The sequence below is a fragment of the Lepisosteus platostomus genome, chromosome 13 (genome assembly GCF_059453375.1).
Source record: "Lepisosteus platostomus isolate fLepPlt1 chromosome 13, fLepPlt1.hap1, whole genome shotgun sequence".
NCBI lineage: Eukaryota > Metazoa > Chordata > Actinopteri > Semionotiformes > Lepisosteidae > Lepisosteus > Lepisosteus platostomus.
In genome coordinates this window covers 2,048,241-2,061,406 of record NC_142623.1, presented here as the reverse complement: position 1 = coordinate 2,061,406, position 13,166 = coordinate 2,048,241, and the positions used below count along the sequence as shown (strand labels likewise).

Genomic DNA, 13,166 nt, shown 5'->3' with positions numbered 1-13,166 from the left:
ATCATTGATGCAGGTTTGTGTCTGAAAACGTCCACAGGGAAAGAGTGCTGCACGGGGACTCTTTTATCTTGTCTGCCAAAACTTCCCTCTTCTCTGATGCAGACAAGAATGGACAGTTTTGAGCAACGGACACTGAACTGATTTTTAAATATCGGGGGACAAAAATAGAAGATGTGTAAATTATTCAGAATCACCCCTGAGAGCTGAATGATCGGTCTTGCCTCATGCCCGTGACGTAGAGCGTCTTCTGAAAAATCCGGACGTGATGAGGCGACAATAGTTAGAATCGGTGTTGAGGCAATTGTCACGATCATAATCCCTCCTCTTGAGGGCGCTTCGGCCCCTTTGTATTTTAGTTGATTATGTGCACCTGCCCCCTGTTCTGTCTCCTTATTTAAGCCTGGCGCTCCCACTATTCCTGACTCAGCATCTGGAGACGGACGCCCGGAAGCCCGCCTAGCAGTGGGTCCAGGAGAGACCCGACGGCATGTGCTCCATCACGGCATCCTGACCGTCTGAGACCGGGGCTCAGAGCGCCTGGCCTCGTTTCTGTTATTATCCTCCTGGTTCCCTGTCCCTGTTCCTGTCCCGGATCCCGTTCCGGTTTTAATCTTGTCTGTCTCGGATTGGATCTCCCGGCTACCTGGACCCTGGACTGCGCCCTGTTTTTCCCCCTTGGTCTCCCACTGGACTTGTCCAGCGGCCCCACGCGCCCTGAGCAAAAGATCACAGCCGCCACGCCCCCCTGTCTGTCTTCCCATCCTGCTCCTGCTGTGTTTCCGTAGAAGTCTTATTCCAGTCACTTCTGGATTATATCATCTGCATAGGGTCCAAAACACACACTACTCGGGAGTCAGGACCAAAATGCAACCATTCATCTTGAATACAATTTATGATAAAATTTGTGTGATGTGCATTTGTGTTTGTTTAGTGAACAAGTATTTATTTCAGTGCTTTGTGAGTTTCTTATTTTTTTAAATCTTGGACATAGTTACATTCTGTTGAATTCAGGAGAAACTATACATACAGTACCACTCATGGAGCTCAGTCGCTGAAAACTGCCTCTTGATAAAGTGAAAAATGCTGGAACACATGAACTTTGTCTGTAATGAGTGCCATCTCTCCAACATGTACTGTATCTCTGGATTCATTTGCACAGTCAGGTTGGTATATGTTTTACATGCTAATTGGATTAATTATTATGATAACACATTATTTGAATGTTGCTACATAGTGGATTCATAATCCCTTCATAACTGCTGTACAAGATGTTATAATCACATACACAATGCTTTACAGGGTCTGCTAATGACCGAACATGTGTATAAGAGGTGATGACATTTTAGTATCATTTATAGTGCTTTGTATGATGTGATGCTGAAACAAATGTCATGAATTCTTTATGCGCATGTTATGTTATTAATCCATATCCCTGTAAAGCATTATGCATGTGATTATAACAGTTTGAACAGCAGTTATGAAAGGATTATGAAGCCACTATGTGACAACATTCCAAAAGTTACTTTAATTGTATTGGGTTATATGCATATTTGATATACTGTTCTTGCAAAATCTACATTCTTGACTTTTAAGAACAATTATTTTTTAAAGTGGGGTGCTGCAAGTATGTTTTATGCAGTATCTTGGACACAGGCAAGGCTAACTCCATTAGTGCCTTTAGGAATGATATTATGTCGACGACATTTGTAAAGGAATAGAAGGTGGTTAGAAAGCCTGGTCATAGGCTGTGAAGAGACGGAATGCTGGTTTAGTGAGAGAAGGGAGCAAGTGGCCCAGGGAGGAAGAGAAGGTATGACGAAGAGATCTAGAAAAAGATTTGGAGGAAGACATAGTGGGTCGCAGCAGGTGTAGGCTGTAGTAGTTCAGGTGGGGAGCTGTGTCAGCATGCGTAGGCTGCAAAGGAACAAGTAATAGGTTTATTCCACGCTGAAAAGAAAAGAAAGAAAACGCAACGTTTAGGCCATTGAGCCTTCTTCAGGTGTTTACACCTGTTTACACCTGAAGAACACCTGAAGACACACCTGAAGAAGGCTCCACGGCCGAAACGTTGTGTTTTCTTTCTTTGCTTTTCAGCATGGAATAAACCTATTATTTGTTCCTTTGCAGCCTCAGCATGCTGAAACAGCTACCCACCTGAACTAACTCCATTAGTGATTACTTAATAAGTTAGACCAGAGAAATGCCAATATTGCAATTAAATTTGAATAATCTAAACATGAGAGTGTAGATTTGAGCTTTTTATGACTAATCAAAGTTATTGATTAGTTGATTACTGAAGCACCTGCTGCACTAGGGTTCAGTACTTTCTCTTGGCTGTTGTTAGAGATGAGGATTCTCTTAAGCAGCAGGCAAAGTCTTTGGGAAAGTCCTGACTTTGGTAAAATGATTGCAATAGCAAACTCAGGTTAATCCCTCTTTCTTGAGGGCTTCATCGTGGACAAGATAGGATTAGGCTTTGTAAGACAGTAATTTCCCTGATTCAGATCCCAGGCCTTGTACTTCTCCACACTGCCAATGAAACCAAGCAATTTGAACACAGCTTGGCAGTTCATCATCTCGGTGTTTCATTTGCCATCTTTGATCCCAGATCGATGAATCTCTCATTACAGAACCTCTGCATTATCTTTCCGCTAGAACAAACAAAAATAACTGAGTTATTGCAGAATTCCAGAAGGAAGGTGAATGCGGCACTCGGGTCCTCAGGTGGGGCAGATTGAATAACGGATATGGAAGACATTCAGATCATGATGGAGTATTAAATGATTGTCCCCTGCTATTTTGATTCAAATGAGCATTTTGAAACCGTTTAGCAATGCGCTGATTATACAAACTGTTTTTTTTAAATGCAAAAAGCAATTGTTGGAGAACAAGCTGCAGAACGTTATCGGTACAGTTGAGAAAAAAGACAGTCCAGTTATTTTTGCAGGTGCTTCAGTTTGGAGAAGTGGTTTTTGTTTAGCTAGTTAGTGATGATTCAGTCAAATGATAGAAGTAGGTCAGAAAAGCCAAGTTTTTTTCTGAAATTCTCTCCAGGTACAGCAAAACACAATTGTTTTATGTCCTTAAGAAAACATTTCTGTCATTGTAACTATCTTCTGTTTTTCTAATTTCATTTGGATATTTTTAACGTGTGTTCTAAAATCAATATTGGTCATCCAGTAGTTTAGACACTGCTTGAATTACCATTTCTGCTCCACGTAATCCTCCTGGATGCTCATACTGCTGTTTCGTAATTCAGATTCTCTGAATCTCTTAAGCTTATCAAGTAGAAAAAAGCAGTTAAAAAAGACTTAAAATTAGGTGAGACCTCTGCCTTTAGTTCATTGCTTTTGGCTGGGAGTGCACTGCAGTAATCAATGCCCATCTATGGGGATTTGCAGTAGGATCTAAATGGAAACCCACACATGAAATGCATTTACTGTATTTCACCTGCTCTACATCCAAATTCGTTTGCACAGCAAACTAGTCGCCATCTGAATTAGCATGGTGCCCCTAGAGTAAGGATAAACCTGAATTAGTCCTTCTGAAACTACTTATGTGAATTATTGACAATTGCTTTTAACCAAAGCAGTTTTATTTTAGAAACTTTCATCATATTGCAAGAACGTAAATGTTTTTAGGCCATATGCAGTTTGACTTGATGGGCACGGTTACTTTGCTTTTACTTTGTTTTTGCTGCCCATCAGGAAGTCCATGTGAAGTTAAAGATAGCATTGTGATTATTTGTTGAACCTCGTGTGCTTCAGAAAGGTCTAATACTGTACTGTAGATAAAATACAAACAAAGTGCCGGGATGTGATTTTTAAATATTCAGGCTTTATGAAGTACTGTGAAACAGTGTTACCGGAAATCAGACCAGATAAGTCATTTGGATCAGTCTGATGAATGTCAGATTCAGAATACAGTGTAGACACATTTCCTACTGCACTTGTGGCCTAATGTAATCTTGGATGTTAAGCAAGGATAAGCCTAGACGTTACTGTGATGAGACACCTCTAAGGAAAGCCTGGATCCTGTTCTAAGCAGTCTTGGTGGACCTGTAGTTGGTGGCCATGTCTGAACTAGAGTTTCCAAACTCATGTCCCTGTAACCATGGACACTGTACTTTACGAGTTGCCATCCTTTCCCTTGAGATATTAAATCGTGAGTTTGCTAACCTGGGTGTCCTGGCTAAATTCTGCTTTGGGCTTTTGCAATCTGACCTTTGTAAAGATCCATCTTAATGCAGTATCTCACTTCCCTTCCTGATCTGCTGAGCAGTAGGGAATTAAATCTCACATTACCCAGTTGGATGCTGTACTTCAGTGGTGGATGAAACGGTATATGTATATGTGCAGCATTTGGGGATCCTTTGGGATGAGAAACTCCATATAAATGCAAGGAACTATTAAATATAATATAAATATTAACTATTCTTATTATTATTTTATGTGCAACCTCTGGCAGGCATGCAAAAGAAAAGCTCAATTAACATTTTGAAGTATCTTCTGTGTGTTTTGCCTTCCACATTTTGCTTGGGGTTATATAAATGATGTACATTATACATCAGAAGCTTTTATTTCCATTTTCTTTTTTGTAACTGATTACGATGATGTGGAACTGATTATGGTTATAGTGTTGTGTAAGGATATTGCCAATGAGAATTAGTCATGACCCTAATTCGTGAGTTTTTGGGGTCCCACATACCACTGTACCCCAACTTAGTCTTTTTAATACTTTGGAATGAATATGGCAAGACTTCAGTTTCTTTAAACAAAATTATTAATATGAATTTTGTAAACATTCTGAAAGTCTTGCCTGGTGATTTAACTGAACCTGGAGACAGGAAGGAGAGAAAAGTTGCTTCTATCATGAAAGTGATGCAGAATTAACTATTTGATATATATTTTTGATACAAAAAGCAAGACAGTACCTGCAAAGCTACTTTAATTATTACTATAATAATCATTACAATACCTAATGAAGTATATACAGTATATTTCTACCTTTTGTTACATTTAGAACATTTCCATATTCTGAGTATACTGTAATTGGTCCTGATTCTGTTCTTTAAGTCTCTCCAACCTTACTGGTTTAGTTTAGTACACTTGATGTAACAATTTAAGAGAAGAAAAGGTTAGATCATTCCAAGTGATATTCCAGTTCTCATCCGAAAGCGGCTCTTTAATTTCAAATTCCGATTTTCACAGCCTGCCGTGTCGTGATGTGTTAAGGTGATGCATGGTTTTGGCTAAAAAAAAACTTACTTTCAGGTTAGTGGTGATTACAAATCAGGATGTTAAAAAAATATTTCCAGATCAGGAGAAGAGTTATCCCCCTGTTGCTGTTCAGTTGTGATTTCTGATCCCATGTGTACAACACCGGGCAATGCTTGCCATGAAAGGCCCCTCTCGATGAAAGGACTGACTGATGTTTTTCTCCATCTTTCTCTTGTTGTTCTAGCTCAGAACTGCAGTCACACGCTACATGGTCCCAATGGAACGATAGAAAGCCCAGGATTTCCTTACGGCTACCCCAATTATGCCAACTGCACGTGGATTGTGGTCACACAGGACCACAACAGAATACAGCTGGTGTTCCAGTCCTTGGCTTTGGAAGAGGACTTTGACATTCTCTCTGTGTATGATGGCCAGCCCCATCAGAGCAACTTAAGGACAAGGTAACACACTCCCCTATCCATGTCTATCTTTTTCAAATCCAAAGATGTTTCACTACATAAAATGCAGAGGCAGATCTGAACCTTACAAGGCTTGCGATGATGTTGCTAAGCAGTTTCGAAGCTGCAAAAATGACTGGCCTTGCTCATCAGCATGTCTTTACTGCAGCTCAATCAAACTTTTTTTATCTTGTGTTTCTGTTTTTTTTATTTTAAGTGTTCGTTGTCATTTTAGATCATCAGATCTTTTTGGAAGCTTCATGTTGAGATCTGCACAGGTCTAGGATGGACGGCATTTCTGGATATAATGAATAATACAGTGTATCCTCACTCAAGATTTGTATTTTAAATGACAGATTGCTCTGCATGATTTAGGTTCTGACTGCTGGATTTAGAAGAGTAGAGTATAGTATCTTTAAATGTACTAAGAAAATGAAATTATAACGGCAGTAATGAAAAAATGGTGATGGAGGAGAAGCAGACAAAATCCATTTAGATTTCAGTTTTAAAAAATGCTTTGTAGAATAATGCCAAGGACTGAAAACAAGTTCCTTCAGGGTTCTTGCACAGTTTTGTTTGCTTGCTTTTACAAACAGCACAGGGGAGTGTTGATGGACTATGGGATTGCTAATACAGGCGTCTGGATGTGTTTCCTCTTGTTGGCATTGTTGCTGTGGCATTTGTGAAGGGATGCTGGTATTTCCTTCATGTAAAAACAATCTCAGGAGGCTTTACTACTTGAAAGCACATTGATGTTGTTGAGAAACATACCACTGCTAGAGTCCTGCAATGAACTCTTGTTCACCTTTCTCATTCCTTTCAGCTCACATAGGGCTAAAATCGATAGACAACAGCCTCATATGAATGACTTTATGTTCTCCTTCTGCACTTAGGGCAAACATAAGACTACTGCATTTTGACCTCGTGCTTCCATAATGTCTACATCAGAACTCTCTGATGGTGTGATGTGAGGGCTTGCACATGTATTATAATGTAATAAGTGGGCAGCATGGTGACATGAAAATAATGAAGACAATTTTTTGGATCTAGAGCTTGATTTCCTGTCTTCTGTGTGGATATTACATGTGCGTCTGGTGTCAGTACATTTTCTCCCACTTCCAAAAGACACTCTGGCTAGGTTCCTTGGTGTCCTTGTGTTTGAACTGTGTGTCCTGTGATAGGCTTGTGCTCCATCCAGAGTGTAGTCTGGCCCTCCACTCTGTGATTCTAGGTTACTGAGGTGGATAATGGATGAAAAAATGTCTATTTCCAAGTCCACGGTCTAAGGCATCTGAAAACAAATTTTATTAATTTCTTTTAGTTTGCCTACTTTAGTGACAGTCTACTGCAATGGGAGTTTTTTTTTTCTGAATGTCGCTAATGCTGTCGCCTGGATCATGAGCATGTCTGTCTCCATCTGTTATCCTTTCTTCTTTCTTTCTTAAGGCTTCATCCTTACATGGTATCCAGCACTTAGCGTCCACAGATAGATAGAAAATAGACGATTCATTAAACCCATTTACCAACAGATTAACTAATGAGGAAATGATGCAGAAAAAGACGATCTGACTACTGTAGATGGTCTTATACAGCTGAAGTCTCAGAACACAGTTTTATTTTATTTGTGAAAAAGCTTTGAAACTTTGGAAGAGGGATTCTAAAGACACTGGTAATATGTCCTATACTGACATTAATTGTATTTAAAGAGCGACAGATATTGTACACATATCGTCCCTTGAACACAAAGCACTTATTTTCTGATAACTGAAGATGTGTCCGAAACTGATTTCTCTTGATGAGACAAATAAGACTAAGAAACTTTTCTTTTCACATAGAAATAAGCATGTGTGCAGTAATCTTTCCAATTCCTCACGTAAGATGCTCAAAAATGTTACAAAATGCAAATAAAATTGTGATACAATTGCTAATTGGAATGGAATATAGGAGGTAGGATAGTCTGAAGGGTCCGTCCTTGCAAGAAAAAAAAAATCATTAATTTGCTTGAGTGTTTCCCAATCCCTCCTGAATTATTTCAGAGATACAAAACATTGTTTCAGTGCTTACAGGAGCAGCACAGCAAGGCACATGAAGTTAATTCCCAGGAATACAGTAAAAAACAAAAATGCAAGCAACAGTAAATGAGAACACAAAGTCACGTTATTTTAATAATTCTACCAGATTGGAAGATGGATGGAAAAACTGAAGACAAACTGTCTTGTAATTTGCAGTGTAAACAATACAGCAGTGTGTGCCTTGCCAGAAAATAAAATTGAAAAATTCATAAATCACATTATCCTGTTAGCTGCTGTTTGGAACTAGGGAACTACAGTATGCCTCCAAAATTATGAAAGATTTTAGTGAACTTTTTCCAATGAACAGATATGTCCGTTGCAACTGATACTGGCACTGTGCAGGAGGAAGAAAAGCCACTTTCTTTATTTATCATTTATGATTAATGGATGTAAATATAATCTTTTAGCTTTGATTTGCACACTGTACATTTTTATTTAGATATTAAATTGTAAAGTAAAATATTACCTTATCTTCCAGTAATACACTACCATGCAAAATATTACTGCTGTTACGCTGTAATTTTAGGCCCATAGATTCTGCTTATAAACCTGAGCCTTTAGCTTTTTTCTTCCCCTCTGAGTTGCACTGATGCAGCAGCTTGTTCTTTTTTCCCCTTTCTGCAATGGGAGGGCTGGTGACCCTCCTGCAGGTGAAGCCAAAGAAGGAATCTTTTCGTAGTTACCGTGTGCCAAGGTAGCAGAGTGGGATCCTCCGAATGAGTGCTTGGGCACCAGATCGCCCGCGCCCGCGCCCGCGCCCGCGCCTTGGAGACTGAGCTCCCGGGTGGCTGTGGGTCCTTCGCTGTGCCTGTTCGTCTTGCAGTGTCAAGTCGCACCTCAGCTCCCCCTCCTTGTCCTCCTGGTGGCTTGCATCACAGGCCGTTCTCTCACCTGCGGCGGTGCAGCAGCCTCTCCTGCGGCTTTCTCCCCGACTCCGGCCCATTAATCATGTGATCGCTGCACCCAAGGACGCGTGGCTGTGCCATTTATCAGTGCTCAAGACAGCCAGCCAGTGGAGGTTCGCTTCGGGGAGCCGTCTGTCGAGCTGACAGAGTCGTTCTCTCTTCTGCATTGGGAAACGCTTTATGAAATAGCATCCGTAGAAACTGTCCAGAATTTATCACCCGTTTTTCCGCACATATTGCACCCAGTAAACCTCCGCGGCTTCTTGTTGCTGGTTTTGTGAAGTGCTACTGCTGGTGCATTAGTTCTAATAGTAGCAGTGGCAGTAGTAGCAATATCCACATTAGAACTGTTGAGACAGAAGCGACTCAAGTTGGACTACAGTAACTATAGCAAATGCTATCAATAATTTAACAATTATTTGTTGTTGTTTTTTCCTGTTTCCTTGTGTTCCTGGCCACTGTTCCAGTTCCAAGTCCACAATTTGAACTACAATGCGGTGACAATACATTTATGCTCTGTCTTGTGACATACTGTAATTCCTGGTTTCTTCTCAACATCGTTTGTTTTCTGATTAGGCTCCATGTTCCCAGAGTTCTCTATAAATAAATTAAAACCTGTGTTTCCATACATATTTCTTATTAATATTTGAAATCAGCCCTCATATTCCATATGGTCAACAATATTGGTTCTGGGAACACAAAAACATTTATATTGTATTGTTTCTTGAAAACTGTGAACGCAATATCCTCAAAACCACCTCACGTTTTAAACAGGAGGAGCTCAAAAACGTGTTATGAGGCTGTTCATTGCCTGCTTTTCCATACATGCCTTAATTCCACTGAGGCTGCCTGAAGATAGATCTCACTATCTCTGTCCTTCTTAATGTGCTGAGGTGTCTGCAGGGAGAATGAAGAGACAGTGAAAAGGCTGCAGAACATGTTGACTCCATTGTGGACTGATCCCTTATCTCCTGCTAATCTCCAGTAAACAAGTCACAACTGTGTTGGTGGGTGTTGGGGGCTCAGCACTATGCCTAAGAAGAACTGACACCACCCATGAAGCACTTTCTGGCCCAAGGCTCGCTAATTATCTCCTTATCTGTGCCTCCAATTCTCTCATTATTACTGTACAACTAGGCTCATGCAAGAGCATGGAAGCTTTCGGCACAGGCGTGAGACGGGGAAGGAGGAGGATTACCGGAGTTTAATCCCCGGGGTCGAGGAGACCTGGGGAAGTGAAATGTGCTTCTCTGACAAGCGGAGGGAAGAGGGAGAGGAAGTCAACAGTCTGCAGGTTCAGTCGGCAGCACCCCCAGCCTCTTTAGCTTCACGCTTCGCTGTCGACAGGCTTCACACACTATTAACGACAGCAAATGAACAAAATAAATGAAAAGCAGCCAAACTAGCAAGCGTCGACGGCACAAGGCGTTTATCTGCAAAACACCTGAGTGGCTAATATGTTCCGGTCCGCTGTTCAGCTTGCAAGGCTCTGTAAACATCACGGCTGCTGCTCACTTTTGACTACGGGGCATGAAAGAGTATTTTCAGAGGTGGATCTTGAAAGACACCGTGGAAATGTAAAGGAATTCTCCCTGTATACTGGGGCACGGTGTGTTCTGAATAGTGTCGACTTTTGCTGGTACATTACTATTGCTTTAGTTCTAAAAGAAAGAAAAGTGTTAAGTCATGCACCCGAGAATCCTGTGCAATTGCATACAGGTTATTATTGGCACAAGCAGTTGAAGTCTCCAGATATATTGTGCCTTGCGTTTCTGTGACAGGTAGTAACTCATTACTGAAACCTTTTGTGGCCTCCAAAATTTGGGAACATTACTCTTGTATTTTTTCCCCCTTTGCAAGGCTGCAAATGTTAGAACAGAATTGATTTTTGTGCCGTCTGAACTGAACTATAATCTCATGAATCTCATTTTGTGGATTAGAGGAGTGTGTTAATTCTCTTGAGAGAATGCCATTGGGGTCTAATATTTGTCTCTTTTGCAAGTTTTAGCATGATTTTACTAACTTCACAGCTTATCCAGGAGTTCAATAAAAAATGAATAAACTTTTGAGGACTTTGGGATCAAACTGGTTTCTTTTCTAATGCACTGAAATGGGAAAATGTCGGCTGTCTCATCGTAACTTGCGTGTTTGACAGGTCACAGAGTCTCAGCGCATGGTTTTCAACAAAACCGATTTGTGTCACTTTAAAGAGTCTTTTAAAGTGCTTGTGGAAATCAGAGGAAATGGCAATAATGGGGCGATCATAGTGACAGGCTAATCGGAATGACAGGATATTAAAAAAGCAAAGGGAAAACTGTCAGCTGTCACCCAGAAATCAGATGCAATCTTGTCCTCACAGGTGTTTTGTCGAGACCTTTTTTTTTGCTGCCTCTTGAGACAGGCTCTGCTTTCTGCAATTTTTTTTTGTTTCTCAAGATACAAATCCCTTTTTCCATTTACTGTCATTCCCAAGGATTAATGCAGCACTTGGTATTTTCAAATAGCAGACGGCAAATTTGAAATTTGGACTAAGAGCTTGACTCTGTGTCTAAAGGTATATCTGCTGGATGTCCACTGTGCGCCTCAGTGTAGTAAACACGCTAGTGGCCGTGTCCAATGAGAAGCCTTTATTTGTCTCAGTCTTGGGAAGTCACAGATGGGCGTTCATGAAAGCCAGATGAGGGTTTTCCAATCTTGCTTCTCAAGAGTCATTAAAGGTTTTTGAAGCCTCTGTTAATCACTTTACTTAAGTTAAAACTTATATAAGCCGTATAGGGTTACCGACAGCTACAGTATATTAATTATTAATAGTAATCACCCCTTTTGCTTAATAGCATTAATATGCTAGACCTTTAATCTGGTTACCACCCCCTGGAATGAGGACTATAAAATATGGGTGCAGTTATTGTTCCCATGCCCAGGTCTCCATTTCTCCTGATTTACATCACTTTCTTGGATATTGTGTATGGAATTTTGCAACCCCCTTAAACTCAACCCCACCTCAGAAACACTCCATTCTTTCTAGGAGTAAAAAGGGTTTATCCGAGCTAACATTTCAAGATCACTGGCCCTTTAAACTGCTGGTGTCCTAAAGGGACCTAATAACCCTAATGGAGTGGAACTGGACACTCCAGATGCTGACCAATAGATGAGAGCTTTTATTTCGCAACACCAGAGTGCTCCTTGACTCCATGGAGTCTCTGCTTCCTGTTTTTCAGACCTAAGATATTTTCCAATGATTCTGAAATCCTGTACAAGAAGAAGCACATTTTCTTAGCTGATACTTAGTGCTGTTTTTACTGTTATTTGTAATGGTGGCAAAGATGAACCACTTCTGGGAGTATGAAGGCACTCTCTCTAATTGCACATATTTATTTCTTTAACCTGAACTAGAGCTCCAGAGATATATAGCTTATCTTTGCAGCTGCTCCAGATAGACCATTTTATTAGGCTGATGAGGGATTGTATGGACTGCTACTGTTTCATTAAATTAAATTCACCACTGTTATCTATTATACATTTGCCTGGTCTAAAGAGACTTTGGCAGTGCTGTGGTCACTGAGGCACCAAGGAATTGACACTTGGGTTTGTTTTTGTAGAATCAATTTCTTTACTTTTTCTTTTTTAAGAAATCAAAATATCCTAAGAAATAAAATAATTCAATTTTTATTCAAGTCAGTAGTGACTGTATTCCAAGTAACTGTTTTAGTGTTTCATATGCTCTGATCATTTGCTACCCATTATTTAAGCATTAGAGAGATTTCTTTTTCAAAAGGTAAGCTTTCATGGTACTGTTATTGACTAGCTAGTTGTGAAAGCGGCAGTAAATTCAGACAAGGATCACCATCCTGTTGAATATACTGTCCTCTCCCAAAATAAATAGATTTAAATTTAGGAAGAAGTCATAGAAAGATCTTACTCTTTATCACAGAGAACTGAATGACACTTTCTTTTACTTTTATACTACGATTCATCTACAAAGAATGCAAATTGCCACACAAGCCTCTTAAAGACAAAAATTGAAAAACATGAATCGGAAAACATTTAATTCCTCTTTTCCTGTCCTAGTACAAAGGACATTTTTGAGACGTTTATATTAAAGTACCTGTGCTGAGACAGTGCACTGACCCAGATTTGCAATCTTACTGCATCATACTCTGAAATAAACAGATTACGTAAAAAGCACACTATCATGTTTTTGAAATCCATTTTAGGTTTTTTTGTCCACTGCACACTTCGTCTGGAACACACTGACGACATTCAAGGCACAACACGGTTCCTTCATGCAGGGCTGGTCGAGTTACCCTTCACTCCAGTCCCACAGATTACAGTGTATTGCTATGAGAATAAAAATAGGATTTTGTTTTCCACTGTGACAGGGATGGAAATAAGAATCTCTTTGCAGACCACTTTCTGCCATTTCTCATTTACAAATTTGATGTATTTTGTGTAAATTAAATCAGATGTTAAGTTAAAATATTAGGGAAATAAAGCCTACATACGGTATGCATA

General features: G+C 40.1%; 1 protein-coding gene across 1 annotated transcript in view; it reads left to right on the top strand.

Annotated features, from left to right (window-relative positions):
* Positions 1-13,166, top strand: part of csmd2 (CUB and Sushi multiple domains 2) — a 269,206-nt gene that overhangs the window by 23,172 nt on the left and 232,868 nt on the right. The window contains exon 2 of the mRNA XM_088602480.1: positions 5,464-5,680. Within this exon, the coding sequence (XP_088458606.1) occupies positions 5,464-5,680 (217 nt within the window). The remainder of the gene's footprint in view (positions 1-5,463; positions 5,681-13,166) is intronic.